Below are 20,109 nucleotides of genomic sequence, written 5' to 3' on the forward strand. Positions count from 1 at the left end.
AACAGTAATAACACTTCCCTATCTCTACTGGAAATATCTTGCCTAATGCATCATAGGGTTGCATTAGTCTTTTTCACAGCCATACCACATAGGTGGCTTATAGTCATCCTGTGATTGACCATAGTATTGAGTTAGTGTGTTTTTCAAATCTCTGTTTTTGGAAATTGTATCAGCAGAGACTGGGGAGGTGGGTCTTGGAACAATCTGACCAATAAAAAAATTGATTGGCTGGAATATCTTCTTCAGATGTTACAATGTTTCTTGAGTGATCGTAGCCATTTGTTACTGTTTTAGCTATTGTGTAGTGTTTTAATCCTGTCATTAGAAAGTCACCAATAAACCTAGTAAAGAACATTCCGGAGGCTGAGGGGAGAGGATAAAGATGTTGGCTGCCATTTGATTCTTTGTTGCCCGCAAATGCCCATCTACAGTGAGCTAATAGCAGTTTTATGCAAAGTAGTTGCTTTCATTACTCCTCTTGCATGTTCCTTCATTGAATTGCCATCAAATGGCTAGTGTCTGCAACATCTGGCAACTTCTGGTTATCTAATCAGACTGGATCACACTCTCTCTTTGTTTATATTGAGTCTCCAGGATACTTTTGTCTTATAGGCAGTAATCCAAGCTGAGTCCCTAGTGGCAGGGCCGGCTCCAGCTTTTTGCCCCCCGAAGCAGAAAAAAAAAAAAAAAGAATATGAGCGGCAGCACTTTGGCGGCAGCTAAATCGCGCCGCTTCTTCGGCGGCAGTTTGGCGGCGGGTCCTCCCTCTCTTCCTCTTTGGTGGCAATTCGGCGGCAGCTCAAAGAGGAGGATAGGGAATGAGGGACCCACCGCCGAATTGCCGCTGAAGACCCGGACGTGCCGCCCTGATACCGGATGGAGTGCCGCTCCTTTGAATTGGCTGCCCCAAGCACCTGCTTCCTACGCTGGTGCCTGGAGCCAGCCCTGCCTAGTGGGCATCATCCAAATCACCTGAAGCCAGCCTGAGTTCACAAAGTGCTCTACACAAGGTAGCCAGGGTGCATGCCATTGGAAAGGCAGAATTAGGAAGGAACCTCTTCCAGCTACCTTCCTGAGTATGAATGGGTGGAGTGTGCTTAATGGCCAGACTCACCTGTTGTCTGGGGTTTGGCTTTAGTGCTCACTCAAAACCATGTCTCAATATCAGTCTGAGGTTCCTTCTGGATTCTGGATGTGTCTAGGTGTCCCTCCTGGAGTTCCTCTATCTCATCCCCTGGCAGAAATTACTCTCTCCTCCTTCATATTCAGAGTGGTGTTAACAGATCACATGTGCCACAGGGTCAACAGCACATCTGCAGCCTTATGCAGGATTTTAATCTCCATTCATAGCTAGGTATACAATCTGCAGATGATTCACGAATGTGTTTTTATATCTCTGGACAGATCACCTGCAGGTTTTGAACCCTTGACCTCTGCATCTAAAAGCCTGGGCCTCTGTGGGTGTGTCTACATTGTTCTGTAAACTCTAGTCTGCAAATAGTAAAATCATAAAATGTTTGGATGTATTCGTTTCTATCTTCTTTTAATATCTAAAAATACTGTGAGAGCAAGAGGCCTTTGTGAGTTTTGTCTGACAGGCTAAAGGGCTCAAATAAAGATAAGATGGTCCACTATCTGCCAAGGAAATTGCATAAAAGTGGTTACTCCTGTTTGCTCCTATTAATTTCCTTTTCTTGGCTTCTCAGAGATGCCTCATATCCTGATGCAGCGGGCAAGGGATAAGAGGCACTTTCCATTATCTCAATCACTGCACTGTTTATGAGACACTTAGTATGTTTCTTTGCAAAGTAATCCTACTAGATGCAATGGATTTTGCGTGGGTGACAGGCTGTGTATGTGGGGGACACCTTTGGATGCTTTTAGCTCCTTTGTTTAAGAGTAAAGCTAGGCAAGGTGTTGCCAGCTACTTCTAGCCAGGTCATGCAGGGGCCTCTCTTTCCCCTGAAGAGACTAATTTAGGCCATTAGCTCTTTTTGTCACAGAAGATGGTGCTAATTCCTGCTATGAGCTCTGCTGTTAAACACTTTCCCCTCCTTCCATCCTTTGGTTTGCAGAGAGGTTCCAAAGGCCTGTGCGGACTCATAGGCTTGGCCTCACTGTTGGCTCACTGTGCATAAAGGGCTTGATCCAGAGCCCAGTGAAGTTGGTGGAAAGTTGGTGGAAAGACTCCCACTGACTTCAAAGGGCTTTGGATCAGGCCCTTGGTGTGTTCAGTTTTACACCTGGGAGAAATGCTCCAAGGGTCAGAACTGTATATCTGTGCAGCCAGAGTCCAGGAGCTCTTGGGTTTCCTAGTAACGTTTGTGGGAAGGCTCAGGGTGGTGAGGAAGGCCATGGAGGCTTGGGTGGGAGCAGCCACAATTACTGGGTATCCATCAGGCATGGAATGTCATGAGTGTAGTGAGCACCTTCTGAGTCATGAATGAACCCGTGAGGAGACTGGTAATGTTGGGGTGCTTCAGGTTGTGCCCAGCAACGACGCCTCTCTTCACTGCTTTGCTTTCTCTCTCTTTCTTTCTGTTCCTCATTCCCATCCCCTCCATAGCTCTGGTGACCCAGTTCCTTCTTCCTCACTGGCTCTGCTCCTCCTGTCTCTGTGCAACCAGCAAACCTGGATTCCCCTCCCCACCCCACACTAAGTCCCTCCTTGTTCCCTCTTCTTCTTCTCTTCTCAAAGGCCATCTGCTTTCCTCTTTATTTCTCCTCTTTTATTTTCGGGCCATCTGTTATGCATGTGTTTAGGAATGCAACACTGAGACCTTTCCTGCAACACCTATGTTCAGTCTTCTCTGCTCCACATTGAGCATGTGAGCAGATCAGGAGTGGGGTGCCCATGGGGGACCCTGCCCTATTAGCTCGTAGCTTTCCCATATCAAGCAAAGTGGAGAATGTTTCCCTGCTCGTTGCTTTAGTTCCTTCTGTGCTTAAATGCTTCAGGCCAGTCAGGGATGCTTCAAGAAATCTCCCACTGACAGTATTTCATACTTCCTGGGGTGCTGGATGCCCTGGACAATCCAAGGTACATGTGTTATATTCTCCAAGCAGATTTGATGAAGGTCTGTTGCCTCCAATATATATGCAAAAACAGTCATTCACCTCTCTGTCCTGAAGTTGTGTAGAAATCATTTGTGTTTAGTGAGTTTCAGGGATGTCAAGGCTGAATGAGCATCCATCCATCAACCCAAAGTTACTTAAAAAAAGGGAGGGGGGATTAACAGGGAGGGATACAGCAACTCAAGGATAGAAAAGCTGGGAGAGCAACAGTGAGAAAGCCCATTGAGAACCCCAAGCATTCTCCCAAGGGACTCTTAGACTCCGATAGGGTGACCAGCTGTCCCGATTTTATAGGGACAGTCCTGATATTCAGGGCTTTGTCTTAAATAGGTGCCTATTAACCCCCACCCCCATCCCGATTTTTCACACTTGCCATCTGGTCACCCTAGACTCTGACAGCCTTTGAACAAACAGGATGCCTTTGAAAAGGTCTTGGCAGATGGAACCGGTTATACAACCAGCTACTGTAGTTACTTGATCTCTTAGTATTAAAGATTTATTAACAGACTAGATTATAAGGCACCAGGTTTAAAATAAATATCAGGAAAATACAGTAAAATCAGATAGTTTTTAAAATGCATCCACTTGCAAAGCATTTGTCAGCTCTGGGCCCAATAGCTGGCTGGAAATTTTAGCTATAAAGCTATGCTACCAAGGTCACCTAAAAGGAGAGTGTGTGTTTTTGCAAGAACTCAAGGAAATGCAAGGTATTTCCACTTTTGCAGACCAGTATGTTACAGAACAGTAACACTTGTAGGTCACCTTGACTGAAGGTCAACACACAGTACAAAGTCCAATCAACACACAGTACAAAGTCCAATTTCCACAGAGTAGAAATTAGCCTCTGTCTAAATAGGATACACAGCTCAGCAAAATTTCTGATCTGTGAATTTTGTATCCTATAGCTGAGTCTCTTGCCACTGTAGTTTAAAGCCCTCTTAAGACTATTGTTTGAGAGACACTGTAAATTTCCTCCAAATGCTAATTTGGACCTCTTCATGCAGGAAGGGGGCTAATTCGCTTATGGGGTATATCCCATCCAGAGTCAGATCCTCGACTTGAAATCCATGGAGCTATGACACTTTACAACAGCTGAGGATATGGGTCCTGGTATTCATTTGATCAAACCCATCATTGTCATTTTGTTTATACTTGATATATAACCACAGATCAGAGCGAGACTGTTGATTAATGAAACCTCACCCTGCCAGAGATTAAAGTCTTATTATAATGATATCTGGAGGGTGCTCTCTGTTTATGAATTAATTACTGCATCCTGACTGAATAAATGCTGAGGCCAAAGGACAAAAAGTTTATTAGCCCAGGTGATGGTTAGTAGCGACATAACAGGAAGGAGGCTTATGTTGTTATTGTTGTTATACTGGCATTTTAAATTAAATATTAAAGTTTGAAGTGGAAAAAACCTACAAAAACCTAAATGAGCTGCTTGATCTGCTAAACGCTACACTTAAAAACAATCAAAAGGGAAAGCATTCTTTTGGCCATATTCATTTCCCCTATCCTGTCCTTCCCATTTCTCCTCCCCGCCTCTACCTCCATCTCTACAAATTGGGAATCTCAGGCAATCTTGGTTGCTGTCACTCAGCTTGAAAATTCAGAGGATAGGAGCCAATCAGATCAGAGGGACTATAGTAACCAGAGTTAAAAGACTTACATATTCAAAGTACAGGTGTTGAAATATACCCATGCAGTGATTCTGCCATCTTCTTCACTCTGCCTGGCTAATCACCGTGTGGTTATTGAGAAAACACCATACAGATATTATGGAAATTAGACATCAACAGCTAGAACGCAGGGAACTGTGCAACTGTGAAAACCCTGTACCGTTACACATTAATCATTGTCCAGTGCCCATGAGTAGGACTGGTCAATGCAATTCCCTTTCAGTCCAATGTTTGTTAACTTTCTTCTTTGTGTACTGAATCAGTCTATTTAGATGTCTGTAATATGTCTATCTTATGCTCAAACGGGAATGAGAGCAATGAAAGTACCATCCCAACCTACACAACTCATTAGGACTAATAACTCTCCTTGCCTCGACCCACTCATAGCCCTCTCAGCCCACTTTTAATTGTTCTCCATTAGCATCTTCTTGCATTCATTGATGGAAGAAGCATCCTGAGAGGATTCACTTAGTGTTAGTAAAAATCCGAATGGAATTGATCACTTCTGCCTAGAGAATATGCTGGCATGTCTACAGCACTAACTGGTGGTGATAGTTTTTGTGATAGGGATGCTTGGGGAACAGAGACTTAACTGAAACCACTGACTTATCACAGGCCACCAAAGAAACAAGACAAGAGACAAGCTCTTGAGCCACACAGAGCTCTTCTTCAGCTCTGTGTAGGTCAAAGGCTTGTCTCTTTCACCAACAGAAGGTGGTCCAATAACAGATAGCACCTCACCCACCTGGTCTCTCCAATATCCTGGGACCAACATGCCTACAACTCTGCAAATGCCAAAATACAGGTGTTCTGATGATATACTGATGGGGGCAATACGAAAACTCAAACAGAATGGAATAGAAGCCACTTCATGCCCAGAAAATGACATTATACACACACTGTTGTCTTCAAACTCCTGGGAAAACCACCAGAATAAGGGTATTGACCTAATTTTATTGTTTTATTGTTTATTGTTTTCTCAACAGCCTGAAACAGGCATCATGGCTAGTATATCCCTTGAACTTGCTTTTCTGCTTTTAGCATCTAGCTAGTAGGTTTTTGCTTTCTTGACTCTTCTTGTATTCTGCATGGTCGGAAGTAGGATTGAGACAAGTCAGAGAAAATATGTTTACAAATAGAAACAAAGTTCTCCCTGTTTGTCTCTGCCGCGGTGAGTAAGAGTGAGAGATGGTTCCAGGAGGTGCCACCATGTCTGCTTGGCATTTCTCTTGTGATGGCACTGCAGTCAGTCAGAGGGCATGCTTCTGAGAGGGACACCTCTTCTGAAGAAGGGGGGTGGCTGTGGGCACACAAGTTATGGACCTGCTTCATCAGCTGAACTGGCTGAAGATCACAGCTGTCAGTGGTCAGAGCCCCAGTGTATTATACAGGCTTTCAACATGGGTGAGAGAGATCTACAATGAGGGTGTAAGCCAGTCAGCCAACTTACTAGCCAGTGCATGAACGAACTCTCAGCAGCCACAGAATTTCAGTCCCTTTCTTCAGGGACTGAGTTACCTACACGCAACAGCTGACCCTAAGTTCCATGTGTAAACTGTGCCCTTTCCCCTGGCTCAGGTTCCGCTGTAGGTCTCACTGCCCAGGTGCCCTCCTGGGAATTGCGATGAGTCTCTCTCCTCCCTTCTACAGGAGCAGGGCCGGCTCCATGGATTTGGCTGCCCCAAGCAGTCACATACACACACACACAAAAAGCCGTGATCGCGATCTGCGGCGGCAATTCGGCGGAAGGTCCTTCGCTCTTAGCAGGAGTGAGGGACCGTCCTCCGAATTGCCGCCGAATACCTGGACCTGCCGTCCCTGTCCGGAGTGGCCGCCCCAAGCACCAGCTTGCCAAGCTGGTGCCTGGAGCCGGCCCTGTACAGGAGCTTTCCTCCAACAGACTAACTTCTGATCTGCCCCATGCAGGGTTGCACTTCTAAACCATCTACCTGGGGGCTAAGGAGAGCTGCTCCGCTCCCTTCTTGTTTCTAGCCAGTTCCCTGCATTCAGGCTGCCCTTTGTGACTGTAATAACGCAAACTCTCTTTTGTTGTCATTGCTGTCTTAGCTTTATAATAAAATCAGGACTCACCTCCTGTGGGTGAAGAAGAGTGTTTGGAGGTCAGCATCTCTGGTGCACCTTTTAGACTGCAGAGTTCAGCATTCACCTCTTTCCTTCTCTCCTCTTTCTGTTCCAGCTTGTCCAGCAGGGATGTTTAAGGCCACGCAGGGTGTGGGGAGCTGTGCCCAGTGTCCCACCAACAGTCGCTCCACGTCGGAGGCTTCTCCCATCTGCACCTGCCGCAATGGCTACTATCGTGCTGATTTTGACCCACCAGAGGCAGCCTGCACCAGTAAGTAACAGTGTCCCAATTACACAGATGGGGAATAGAGAGCTGCAGTGTATCATTATTAGACAGTGGCCAGAAGAGGAAAGGTGGTTTAATTATGAAGGCTCAGGGCCAGGTACTCAGCAGATGCTGTTGCATTAAATCACTGAGCTATGTTAATTTACCTCAGCTAGGATCTGCCCTTCAGGCTGCACACTACAGGAGGAGTCAGTGAGGGATAGACTGCAGAGTTTTCTAACTGTGGCTCTGAGATGCATCTTCACTGTATTCCTATAGAGCTGGGAGAGCCCACATGCTGAAGATTTTAGACATCCAAAGGCCACATGAACAGTGTTCAGTAGCCATCTGTTACCACATGATATGACACCATCTTCTCTGTTGGAATGGAAATGTGCCTAGTGTCATAACATCAATACTAATCCTTTTATCACTAGACTGGCATGAGCAGGTGATCGTGCATCAACTTCTGCTTCTTTGCTAGCAACTGGTTCTTCTGATAGCAGTTTAGTGTACACCACATTCTCAATAATGTCCTAGTTCCACAACCCAGACATCAGTCGGTCCAAACTGGAAGATCTCCCAGAAATATATATTTCTTAGTGGCAATGTCTGCGGTAGGAGGCAGATAATCCCCAGGATAAATTAGAATTGGAGGTTATCTACCACTGCTGTCTTGTTCGTAGTCTTGTTGATGGAATGTTCTTTTACAGGGGCAAGGAGTATGTTAAGCATTGGTATTCTGCGTGGCTTTGCTTGAAATGAATCATCTTCCTCGGCTGTCTACTGTAAATAAGACGGCAGAAGCTATCTTAAGTCTGTCGCTCCATAAAAAATCAGCTTGATATAGAAAGAGCCCATTGCTAGTCAACAGCTGCTGTGTGCTTCTGTGTATTTGAAAGTGTATCATTCTTATGAATATTATTTATTTGTATTAGCATAGTGCCCAGGAGTCCCAGTCGTGGACTAGACCTCGCTGTGCTAGGTGCTGTACCTACACAGCACAAAAAGACAATCTAGTGTCAAACTTAACTTCTGGTCAAACTCCCCGCTAAAAGGGTGTAATAGGCCTTAGCCAGGATCCTAAAAATGAGCAAATTAGCAAACAGGTGTGCAAAGGCCCCTTCTACTTCCTCCCCAAAAAGTTTTAAAAACCATGTCCTTGTTTGACCCACTGGTCTGTGTTACATGTACCCCTCTGTGCCTGATCCACAGAGAATGTGAGTCCGTTTCAGATCTTACCTGGAGAGCTGAGTTCTATAGCCCAAGCTGCAGAGACCCTTGGCTTCTGCTCTGGAGATCACTCAAGCAGGATGGTGGCTGTGCCTTGGAGATTTACAAGCCCTGGCCTGGACTTGCTTTCCTTCCAAGTGGGGTGAAAGGTCACAGGGACTATATTGCAAAACAATTGTTTTTGCCATTAAAAATAATTGAGATGTGAAAACTGGGAATTTCTTGCTTCCCCTGCTTTTCCTCTTCTCTGGCATCTTGTATTTTATTATTTAATAAGTGTGGCATGAGCACTGAATTATATTTCTAGGCTGGTGCTCTTTAATAAAAGTGAATTTTCAATTGGTCTGTGTTTGTGGCCTGGTTTATTGTCATAAAAATACATTTTTCAAGAACAATTGCACAGTTGCTTTGTGGGTTTATCCTGACATCGGCATGTCTTGAAAAAAAGAGATTGGATGTAACTAATGTTCATCCTTGTGCTTCCCTATGCACCCAGCGTGTGTGTGTGTTCAGCATAACCACACAGAATCCTGCAGTATTGCTTGGATCTGCTTATATACTGCATGGCTAAGGAAGATCTAAAAGTATGCATCTGAAATAAGAGATTAATTTCTATATTTTGCTTGATCACTTTAGCTGTCAGTGGCAGAGGAAGTGCTAGGCATGTAGAACAATTGTAAATAAATCTATTTTTATTGCATCTTGTTCCATAGCTGATTTACAGTATGCAACATCAGAAGAGTACTGTATAAAAAAGTCTGTTGGTAAATTTTTATTTGTTCTAATGAAGGCTTAATTTTAAAATGTTCTAATTTGAGGTACCAGCTGTTCTGTTTCAGAGTGGTTACATATCATAGACGTAAATAATATAGCATATCTGCTCGTAGGTAATCCTTTGCAGTTGTAAGTAGCTTTCCTGCACTTTATTTATTTTAGTTTTTCTTTTAACCCACGTTCATTAGTGAACGTGGGTTAAAAGGAGAGGCTGAGGGAACTGGGATTGTTTAGTCTCCAGAAGAGAAGAAAGAGGGGGGATTTGATAGCTGCTTTCAACTACCTGAGGGGGGGTTCCAAAGAGGATGGAGCTCGGCTGTTGTCAGTGGTGGCAGATGATAGAACAAGGAGCAATGGTCTCAAGTTGCAGTGGGGGAGGTCTAGGTTGGATATTAGGAAACACTATTTCACTAGGAGGGTGGTGAAGCACTGGAATGCTTTACCTAGGGAGGTGGTGAAATCTCCTTCCTTGGAGGTTTTTAAGGCCCAGCTTGACAAAGCCTTGGCTGGGATGATTTAGTTGGGAATTGGTCCTGCTTTGAGCAGGGGGTTGGACTAGATGACCTCCTGAGGTCCCTTCCAACCCTGATAGTCTATGATTCTATGATTGTATGAAAGGGGCACTGTCCAAATTAAAATCAAGGGCCAGACCATCAGATCTATAAATTGGTGACGATCTATTGTCTTCAGTGAAGATTTGTCTATATGACTTCTATGGAGCTATGCCAAATGACCTCAGCTGAGGGTTTGTGTGCCCTTTTCCTGATTTTGTATTAATGGCACTTTGGATTATTGAAACTGAAATGATGTTTCAGACCTAACTTCTTCACTTTGCTATTTAGTCACTTTTTTAATGTCACTCAATTTAGCCAGTACAATTAGTCCAGTTTGTTTGTGCTCCACCCATCTGAACCTGCAACTTAATGGGCTGCTCTGCCTCAGGCAGTGGGTGACAAAGGAGGTGCTCAAGGAGCACTCAAGGAAGACAAGGACATTGCTGAAAAGCTAAAGAAATTAAACTAAATAAATTTTTGGTATCAATCTTTGCTGCAGAGGATGTGGGGGAGCTCCCACAGCTGAAATATTCCTTTTAGGTGATAAATATGAGAAACTGTCCCAGATTGAGGTATCAATAAAGGAGGTTTTGGAACAAACAGGTAAATTAAATGATAAGTCACCAGGACCAGATAGTATTCACTCAAGAGCTCTCAATAAATTCCAATGTGAAATTGCAGAACAACTAACTGTGGTATACTACCATTTAGTTGGGGTTGGTCCTCCTTTGATCAGGGAGTCAGGCTAGATGACCTCCTGAGGTCTCTTCCAACTCTAATCTTCTATGATTTAAATCACCCTCTGTACGAGATGATTGAAGGATAGCTAATTATTTTCAAATGCAACAGAGGAGATTCTGGCAATTACAGGCTGGTAAAACTAATTTCAATATCAGACAAATGGGTTGAAGCTATAGTGAAGAACAACATCAGACATATAGATAAACATGGTATGCTGGGGAAGAGTTAACACAGTTTTTGTAAAGGGAAATCATGCCTCGCCAATCTATTAGGATTCTTTGAGGAAGTCAAAAAGCAAAAGGGGGAGAAGAGGGAATGAGCAGTAGGAATGAAACTGGAAAGGTGAGCTATCTTGAATAATCAGGATAAGAATCTGTTGGATACCATGATAAACAGTTAGTTACTCACAAAAGCCAATATCTTTAGCAGGAATCTTAATGAAAGAGCTCTGCCCATATATTAAAGGGACATTACCTTTAAAGACTATACTTTAAATGAATTTAGAGGCTCCAATACAGCAAAGCACTTCTCTTTAAGCATGTGAGCAGCCCAGTTTACTATGTAGGCACGTGCTTCAGTGCTTTGCTGGACAGGGGTCCACGTGCTGCTGAACTTTGCAGGAGCGACAGTGTCTGAGACTTAGACTTCATCCACAGCCTTCCGCTGATTTCAAGGGTCTGTGGCTCAGGTGCTTAAGTCCTTTATTTACGGACAGAACAGGTCTGGCATAGACAGTGGCAGATTCCTCACATGCTCTACCAATGTGTTGCAAGGCTGAACTGAAGGGGTGGTACACAGTAGCACTGGTAACAGACTAACCTTGACTTGGTGGCCCCAGAGATCTGACCTAGGTTAGGGTTAAAACAGGTTATGCCCTGTTAGATGGCACTACCCATTGACTCCACTGACTCCTGCTATAGGGCCAGATTTTCCTCTAGTGTAACAGCATAGCTCCACCGACGGCAGTGGCACCAGCCCAACTGAGAATCTGGCCCATCATCTTTAAGGGAGAAGGGAGTTCCATGTCTGCATGTTCAGCCCTTGGCCTGCTAGCCGAGATCGCCAAAGAAGGTGCCAATTAAAAGGAAATAAAGGGACTAAGTTAATTACTTTGAAAAAGTATTACTTTGTGTTATTTGTAATATCCTGTTAAAGATTTGAAAATACACATTTCCTTCTCAAATACATTCCAAAAACCATGTCCATTAGCAAACCTCTGATATTTTACACTCATGAGCCTGATCCATTCTTTACATTGTAAACTCTTCAAGGCAGGGATTGTGTCCTCTCTGTGTTTGTCCAGCACCCTGCACAATCGAGCCCGAGCTCTGAGTGTGGCTTTTGGACACTACCATCATGTAAATATTTACTATTGATAATAATAATGATGATCCTGCTCACATTAAACATCAGTGGGGCAAATTGATACACTAAAGAGTAATAAGTCACCACGAGCAGACGGCATTCACCCAAGAGTTCTGAAGGAACTCAAATAAGAAATTGCAGAACTGCTAACTGTGGGATGTAACCTATCACCTAAATCAGCCTCTATATCAGATGACTGGAGGATAGCTATTGTAACACCGATTATTTTAAAAGGCCCCAGAGGTGATCCTGGCAATTACAGGCTGGTAAACCTAATTTCAGTACCAGGCAAATTGGTTGAAACTATAGTAAAGAACATAATTATCAGACACATAGACAAACACGAAATGTTGGGGAAGAGTTAACACAGCTTTTGCAAAAGGAAATCATGCCTCACCAATCTATTAGAATTCTTTGAGGGAGTCAACAAGCATGTGGAGAAAGGTGTTCCAGTGGATAGTGCACTTGGACTTGCAGAAAGCCTTTGACAAGGTCCCTCACCAAAGGCTCTTAAGCAAAGTAAGCTGTCATGGGATAAGAGGGAAGGTCCTCTCAGAGATCAGTAACTGGTTAAAAGACAGGAAACAAAGGGTAGGAATAAATGATGAGTTTTCATAATGGAGAGAGGTAAAAAACGGGGTCCCCAAAGGATCTGCACAGGGACCTGTGCTATTCAGCATATTGAAAAATGATCTGGAAAAAGGGGTAAACAGTGAGGTGGCAGCGTTTGCAGATGATACAAAATTATTCAAGATCCAAAGCTGACTGTGAGCAGTTACAAAGGGATCTAAAAAAAATTGGGCAACTGGGCCACAAATTAGCAGATGAAATTTGGTATTGATAAATACAAATTAATGTACTTTGGAGAACACAATACCAACTATAAATACAAAATGATGGGATCTAAGTTAGCTATTACCACTCAAGAAAGAGATCTTGGAGTCATTGTGGATAGGTATTGGAAAACATCTCAATGTGCAGAAGCAGCAGTCAAAAAAGCTAACAGAATGTTAGGAACCATTAGGAAAGGGATAGATAATAACATATAAAATATTATAATGTTATTATATAAATCCATGGTATACCCACACCTTGAGTACTGTATGTATTTCTAGTCACTGCATCTCAAAAAAAATATATTAGAATTGGAAAAAGTACAGAGAAGGGTAACAAAAATTATTAGGGGTATGGAACAATTTCCATATGAGGAGAGATTAAAAAGATTGGGACTGTTCAGCTTGTAAAAGAGATGACTAAGGGGGGATATGATAGAAGTCTATAAAATCATGAATGCTGTGAAGAACGTGAATAAGGAAGTGTTATTTAGCCCTTCACATAACCCAAGAATCAGGGGTCACCCAATGAAATTAATAGGCAGCAGGTTTAAAACAAAAACCAGGAAGTACTTTTTTACACAGTGCATAACCAACCTGGTGGAACTCCTTGCCAGGGACTGCTGTGAAGGCCAAAACTATAACAGGGTTCAAAAAAGAACTAGCTACGTTCATTTTGGATAGGTCCATTAATGACTATTAGCCAAGATGGTCAGAGATGCAATCCCATGCTCTAGGTGTCCCTAAGCCTCTGACTGCTAGAAGCTGGGACTGGATGATAGGGCATGGATAACTCGATGATTGCCTGTTCTGTTCATTCCTGATGAAAAATCTGGCATTGGCCACAGTCAGAAGACAGATACTGGGCTAAATGGACCATTGGTCTGACCCAGTATGGCTGTTCTTAAAGCTCTTGTTGACTTGCAAAGGTGTCAGATCAGGCCCATATTCCACACCTTAAAGAGAGCATAGTCAGTTTGTTTTTGAAATTCTTTCCCTTGTTTTAAGTTGTCCCCAGTAGGGATGTAACATCCCATTGCAGCACAAAGCAAATACTCAAGTTTGAGTTTTAAAAGCCCCCTGGAAAAAATATGATTTATAGACGAGATTCTGACAACAACAATCTTGTATAGTGCCGAGGTAGTAGTGCCTGGGAAGTTAACGACAGGAAGGTTATTTTACCGGGAGGATTTTCTAGCAAACTGCTTTTCTCACTTTCCTAGACCTTTATTTACTGGGCAATCGTGCACAATGCCTGCATTATGCTGAGCTGTAACTAATGTTGTCAGCTCCTCACTCTCCTTGGCATGAAATAAAACTCCACTGATAATAATTTAAAAATAGTAAAAAGAAATAAAGGAAACCAAAATAAAGATGATACCTAGAACAATTCAGGTCTAACAGATGATGCGGAAAGGTTCATATGGTTAAAAATGTAACAAGGTATGTATTTGCACACACATGCCTTTCAAAACTATAATTCGGAGACATAATTATGTTTTCACCTGCTCCACAGTTGCCCCCACCCACCCTCTTCATTTAAAAAGTCAGAATTAGTGATTTCAGAATTACACATTAACATTTTTTTTACATTTACTCTGGTTAAGTTTAGCAGTTGTCCTCTCTCCCAGTTCTTTGCCTTGTCCCTTCCCCACACACCCTATCTTTCCCACTGCAGTAGATATTTTGAAAGAGTACTCAGGCTGAAAAGTATTGATTAAATAAATTATCATCATTCTGGTACCTAGGATCCCCAATCAGTATTGGGGGCCCCAATGTGGTAGGTATGGTAACAACATAAGTAATCCCTTCCTGGAGCACCGATGAGTCCCGAAGAGTGGAGCACCCCGACTCCCCAATTTTTCCTCCCTCCTATGTGACTCTGGGGCCCATCTGGGGAGTTGGCACCAATGGACTCTGGGGGTTTTGTGTGCCATCTCTCTTCCTGTAGCTGGAGGCCTAGCCATCATAGCCTGGTCCCTTCCTCCTAAACTCTGTTCCTGACCAACCTCAGCACCCATGTCTGGGTGGTCCCAGACACATGCCGGATAGCCTGGGGTGCAGTTGGCTGCCCTGGCATGTCAGTCAAGCTCCCAGCCAGGTAAGTCCTCCCTGTCCTCTACATAGGCTGTCTGTGCTCAGACCCCTCTGTTAAGCAGATATATGGGGTCTTGGGAGGTTCCTCTCTTCTCTGGAGCCTCCTGATCGGCTCCCCGCTCAGGGTAATCAGGAAAACATGTTCCTTTGTTAGTTGCCTCAGTTTCCTCAGTTGTTGCTTCTGGGATGGTGTCTCTGGGAACTGCCCCCAAACTGCCTTTATAGAAGAGGCAGTACTGAGTAGCCATCGTGAAGGGAGAGAGAATAGGGTTCACGCGCCTTCCTCTCTTTCTCTTCCGCAATCTGTGGGGGCAGAGGGGACTGACTTGAGGAGTTAGAGTGGGAGTGGGAGGAGGATATGGTGAGAAGCCCAAATAGGAAGGCTCATTGGGGTATGGAGAGCTGGCGTCAACATATGACAGGCTGGTAGGGCTGGTCCCAGAAGCTCACAAACTCTCTGCCAGCTTGCTGCTGCCAATGTCATAAGAATATAAGAATGCCCACACTGGGTCAGGCCAATGGTCCATCAGCCCAGGATCCTGTCTCTGACAGTGGCCTGTGCCAGATGCTTCAAAGGAATGAACAGAACAGGGCAATTTTGAGTGATCCATCCCCTGTCATCCAGCCGCAGCTTCTGGTAGCTGGAGGTTGAGGGACACTCAGACTATGGGATTGCATCCTTGACCATCTTGGCTAATAGCACTGGTTGACCATGTGTTGAGTGAAGACATACTTCCTTTTGTGTGTTTTAAACCTGCTGCCTATTAATTTCATTGAGTGACCTCCAGTTCTTTTGTGTGGAGGGGTAAATAACACTTCCCTATTCACTTTCTCCTACTATTTATGATTTTATATATCTCTATCATATCCCCCATTAGTCATCTCTTTTCTAAGCTGAAGAGTCCGTCTTTTTAATCTCTCCAATGGAAGCTGTTCTACACCCCTACTCATTTTTGTTTCACTCCTTCGTAGTTTTTACAATTTTAATGTACCATTTTTGAGATGGGGAGACCAAAACTGCATGCAGTATTAAAGGTGTGGGCATAACATGGAGTTATGTAGTGGAATTACAATATTTTCTGTTCTGTTATTTATCTCTAGGGTAGTGTTTTGGTTGTTTTTTTTGCTCGGCCAGCAGCACTCGGCTTTTTTTTTTTTTGCTCCCCTCCCCCCCCCGGTGTCGCCATATTTTCTTCCTCTCACTTGGTCACCCTATTTATCCCTCTCCTAATAGTCCCTAATATTCTTGTAGTTTTGTTGACTGCCACTGCACATTGTTTTCACAGAAATATCTATGATGACTCCAAGATCTCTTTCCTGAGTAGTAACAGCTAATTTAGACCCCATCATGTTGTGTGCATAGCTGGTCTTATTTTTTCCACCGTGCATTGCTTTGCACTTCTCAAGATTGAATTTCATCCACCATTTTGTTGCCCAGATACCCAGTTCAGTGAGATCCCTTTGTAACCCTTCACAGTCAGCTTTGTACTTAACAATCTGAAGCAATTTTACATTGTCTGCAAATTTTGCCTCCTCACTATTCATACCGTTCCTAGATCATTTTTGAATATGCTGAACATCACAGTCCCTGAACAGATCCTTTGGGGACCCCACTATTTACCTGTCTCCATTATGAAAACTCATCATTTATTCCTACCCTTTGTTTCCTGTCTTTTAACCAGTTACTGATCTCTGAGAGGACCTTCCCTCTTATCCCATGACAGCTTACTTTGCTTAAGAGCCTTTGGTGAGGGACCTTGTCAAAGGCTTTCTGCAAGTCCAAGTGCACTATCCACTGGAACACCATTCTCTACATGCTTGTTGACTCCCTCAAAGAATTCTAATAGATTGGTGAGGCATGATTTCCTTTTGCAAAAGCTGTGTTAACTCTTCCCCAACATTTCGTGTTTGTCTATGTGTCTGATAATTATGTTCTTTACTATAGTTTCAACCAATTTGCCTGGTACTGAAATTAGGTTTACCAGCCTGTAATTGCCAGGATCACCTCTGGGGCCTTTTAAAATAATCGGTGTTACAATAGCTATCCTCCAGTCATCTGATATAGAGGCTGATTTAGGTGATAGGTTACATCCCACAGTTAGCAGTTCTGCAATTTCTTATTTGAGTTCCTTCAGAACTCTTGGGTGAATGCCGTCTGCTCGTGGTGACTTATTACTCTTTAGTGTATCAATTTGCCCCACTGATGTTTAATGCGAGCAGGATCATCATTATTATTATCAATAGTAAATATTTACATGATGGTAGTGTCCAAAAGCCACACTCAGAGCTCGGGCTCGATTGTGCAGGGTGCTGGACAAACACAGAGAGGACACAATCCCTGCCTTGAAGAGTTTACAATGTAAAGAATGGATCAGGCTCATGAGTGTAAAATATCAGAGGTTTGCTAATGGACATGGTTTTTGGAATGTATTTGAGAAGGAAATGTGTATTTTCAAATCTTTAACAGGATATTACAAATAACACAAAGTAATACTTTTTCAAAGTAATTAACTTAGTCCCTTTATTTCCTTTTAATTGGCACCTTCTTTGGCGATCTCGGCTAGCAGGCCAAGGGCTGAACATGCAGACATGGAACTCCCTTCTCCCTTAAAGATGATGGGCCAGATTCTCAGTTGGGCTGGTGCCACTGCCGTCGGTGGAGCTATGCTGTTACACTAGAGGAAAATCTGGCCCTATAGCAGGAGTCAGTGGAGTCAATGGGTAGTGCCATCTAACAGGACATAACCTGTTTTAACCCTAACCTAGGTCAGATCTCTGGGGCCACCAAGTCAAGGTTAGTCTGTTACCAGTGCTACTGTGTGCCACCCCTTCAGTTCAGCCTTGCAACACATTGGTAGAGCATGTGAGGAATCTGCCACTGTCTGTGCCAGACCTGTTCTGTCCGTAAATAAAGGACTTAAGCACCTGAGCCACAGTCCCTTGAAATCAGCGGAAGGCTGTGGATGATGTCTAAGTCTCAGACACGGTCGCTCCTGTAAAGTTCAGCAACACGTGGACCCCTGTCCAGCAAAGCACTGAAGCACGTGCCTACATAGTAAACTGGGCTGCTCACATGCTTAAAGAGAAGTGCTTTGCTGTATTGGAGCCTCTAAATTCATTTAAAGTATAGTCTTTAAAGGTAATGTCCCTTTAATATATGGGCAGAGCTCTTTCATTAAGATTCCTGCTAAAGATATTGGCTTTTGTGAGTAACTAACTGTTTATCATGGTATCCAACAGATTCTTATCCTGATTATTCAAGATAGCTCACCTTTCCAGTTTCATTCCTACTGCTCATTCCCTCTTCTCCCCCTGTTGTCCTGTTATGTCATCTCCAAAATCACATTAGCTAACTCTAGCTAACTTGTAATACTTTGCTGTATCGCATTAGCACGGCCCCTCTGCTGCCACACCTCGAAAGTTCATGCAAGCCCTTTCCACTGAGCACACAGGCAAGCCGCATTGCCAGGAAATTCCTGGAAAATACATTTATTCCGCTGAAGGAAAAATTAAACAAAATGGTTTTTTTTTAAGGACAGCATTTTTCTAGCCATTTCAACAAAATGTTTTCATCTGCTGTAATCTTGGCAACAGGTCAGAGAGGCGCCCTGAATGCCTGTCTCAATGTGATTAAGGGGGGAAGAGGGAGAGAGCAGAGAAATGGGGTGTCAGGAGTGGGGGAGAACAGCTGACACCCCCTCAAGGGTTTGAGGAGAGGTAGGTTGTTGGTGGTGACAGCTTCCGTTAAATTGTTTGGATTTACTCTCTCAGAGAGAGCTTACGGGAAGCCCAGATCTAGGTAATACTCCCTGTTTCCATTGGGCAGGTCGGAGTGTTCCACAGAAGAGTTGTCCAAAAGGAACTAACTGGCCTTGACAGCTCATTTTGTGATTGTACTTTAGAAATGACTTACTTGCACAATCCATCTGCTCAAGGTTCTGCTCTGGTCCCATCACCGCAGTATCCGAGCCCTCACAGTCAACAGTGCGTTTATCCACATAACTCCCCTGTGAGATAGGGAAGTACCATTACTGCCCTGTACAGACAGGGGAGTTAGGCACAGAGGGCCGGGGTTTTAAAGGTATTTAGGCGTCTGCAGATAGATGCCTAGTGGGATTTTGAAAAACAGCTCTGTAGATTAGGCACCTATCTCCCAGTGACATCATTAGTTAGTTAGGTGCCTAATCTACATAAATCTTACTAGGCCCATGCCTGCATCCTTTGGTGCCATTTGACTTCCGTCACTGGCAGCTTTCTTTGCTCAGAAAATGTGTGTAATAGTGTTGATAAGATTCTATTCCAGGCTAACGGAGCCAGGGATTCAAGATTTATTCCTCCAGTTTCAGATCATAGCTAGGCCCATTCATGGGGCGATGCAGGGTATTCAGGACTGAAGAAATAGGGAATCATTTGGGTGGGAAAGTCTCTCTCCATCTTCATAGTAGTGTTGGTTTGTTCGTGAACTGTCCAATGATATTAAGCCCACAGCCTTCTTTGGCAGCTCATTTGATCACTGAACTGTTCTTGTACTTACATCATTCCTCTAATATTTAACCTGCTGTAGCCTATGCTATCCCCGCTTGTTCTGTCCTTGATGACTAATGAGAGTAATTGGCCCATCTCCTGTTAATAACGTTCCTCAGCATATGTGTTGACAGTGAGCATGCCTCCCCTCAGACTTCTTTCCTCAAGACTGAGTGCGCTCACTCCCGCAACCTTACCATGTAGGTCAAACCTTTTATCATTGTTATTGTTCTCCTCTGAACTCCTTCCATTGTGTCTCTGTCTTTTTTAAAGTGCGGAGCTCAAATCTGAATGCAGAGGGCCAGTTGGAGCTCCCCTAGTGCTGAGTGGAGCAGAATAATTACCTCTCTTGTTTAATGTAACCCATTGTTCTGTTTGCTTTCTCTGCAGCAGCCTCACAGTGTTGACTCATTCCATTTACCCTCCCTGCTAACCCCCAGATCTTTCTCCATGGCACAGCTGTCTGGTCAGCAGTCCCCAATTATATATTTGTGCATTTGATTACTCTGTCCTACATGAATCTTTCTGTATTTGTGCAGATTGAATCTCACATTATTCATTCCTCCAATGTATGCCAACATTGCTGTATTTAATTCCTCTCTTCCAAAGCATTTGCGATCACTCCCAGCTCAGTGTTGTCTGCAGATCTGATCAATATACTCTCCATTCCAATATCCACCTTGTTAATAAGACACTGAATAGTACTGGATGCAGAAGAGACCCTTGCAGGACCCCATGAAATACCACCCTCTCAACTTGACACATAAATAACTACTTGCCATTTCTGACTTTTTTCAATCACCCATTATGTGTCCCTTTTACAGCAGTTCCATCTACACCACATTTCTCCAACTATGATAATCTAGCTATTGTACTTATAC

General features: G+C 43.6%; 1 protein-coding gene across 8 annotated transcripts in view; it reads left to right on the forward strand.

The window, feature by feature from the left end:
* EPHB1 (EPH receptor B1) overlaps positions 1 to 20,109 on the forward strand; it is a 357,291-nt gene that overhangs the window by 248,522 nt on the left and 88,660 nt on the right. For 7 of the 8 annotated variants that reach the window (XR_004647021.1, XR_004647020.1, XR_004647024.1 and 4 more), the window contains exon 4: positions 6,958 to 7,113. Coding sequence is in view for 3 of the 8 variants with exons in the window: in XM_034780745.1 (XP_034636636.1) it covers positions 6,958 to 7,113 (156 nt within the window). In the remaining 5 variants the exon portion in view is untranslated. Of the gene's footprint in view, positions 1 to 6,957; positions 7,114 to 7,820; positions 8,423 to 20,109 lie in introns of those variants that run through there. The other variant, XM_034780747.1, reaches the window with a different exon arrangement.

The sequence above is a fragment of the Trachemys scripta genome, chromosome 9, assembly GCF_013100865.1.
Source record: "Trachemys scripta elegans isolate TJP31775 chromosome 9, CAS_Tse_1.0, whole genome shotgun sequence".
NCBI classification, from domain to species: Eukaryota; Metazoa; Chordata; order Testudines; family Emydidae; genus Trachemys; species Trachemys scripta.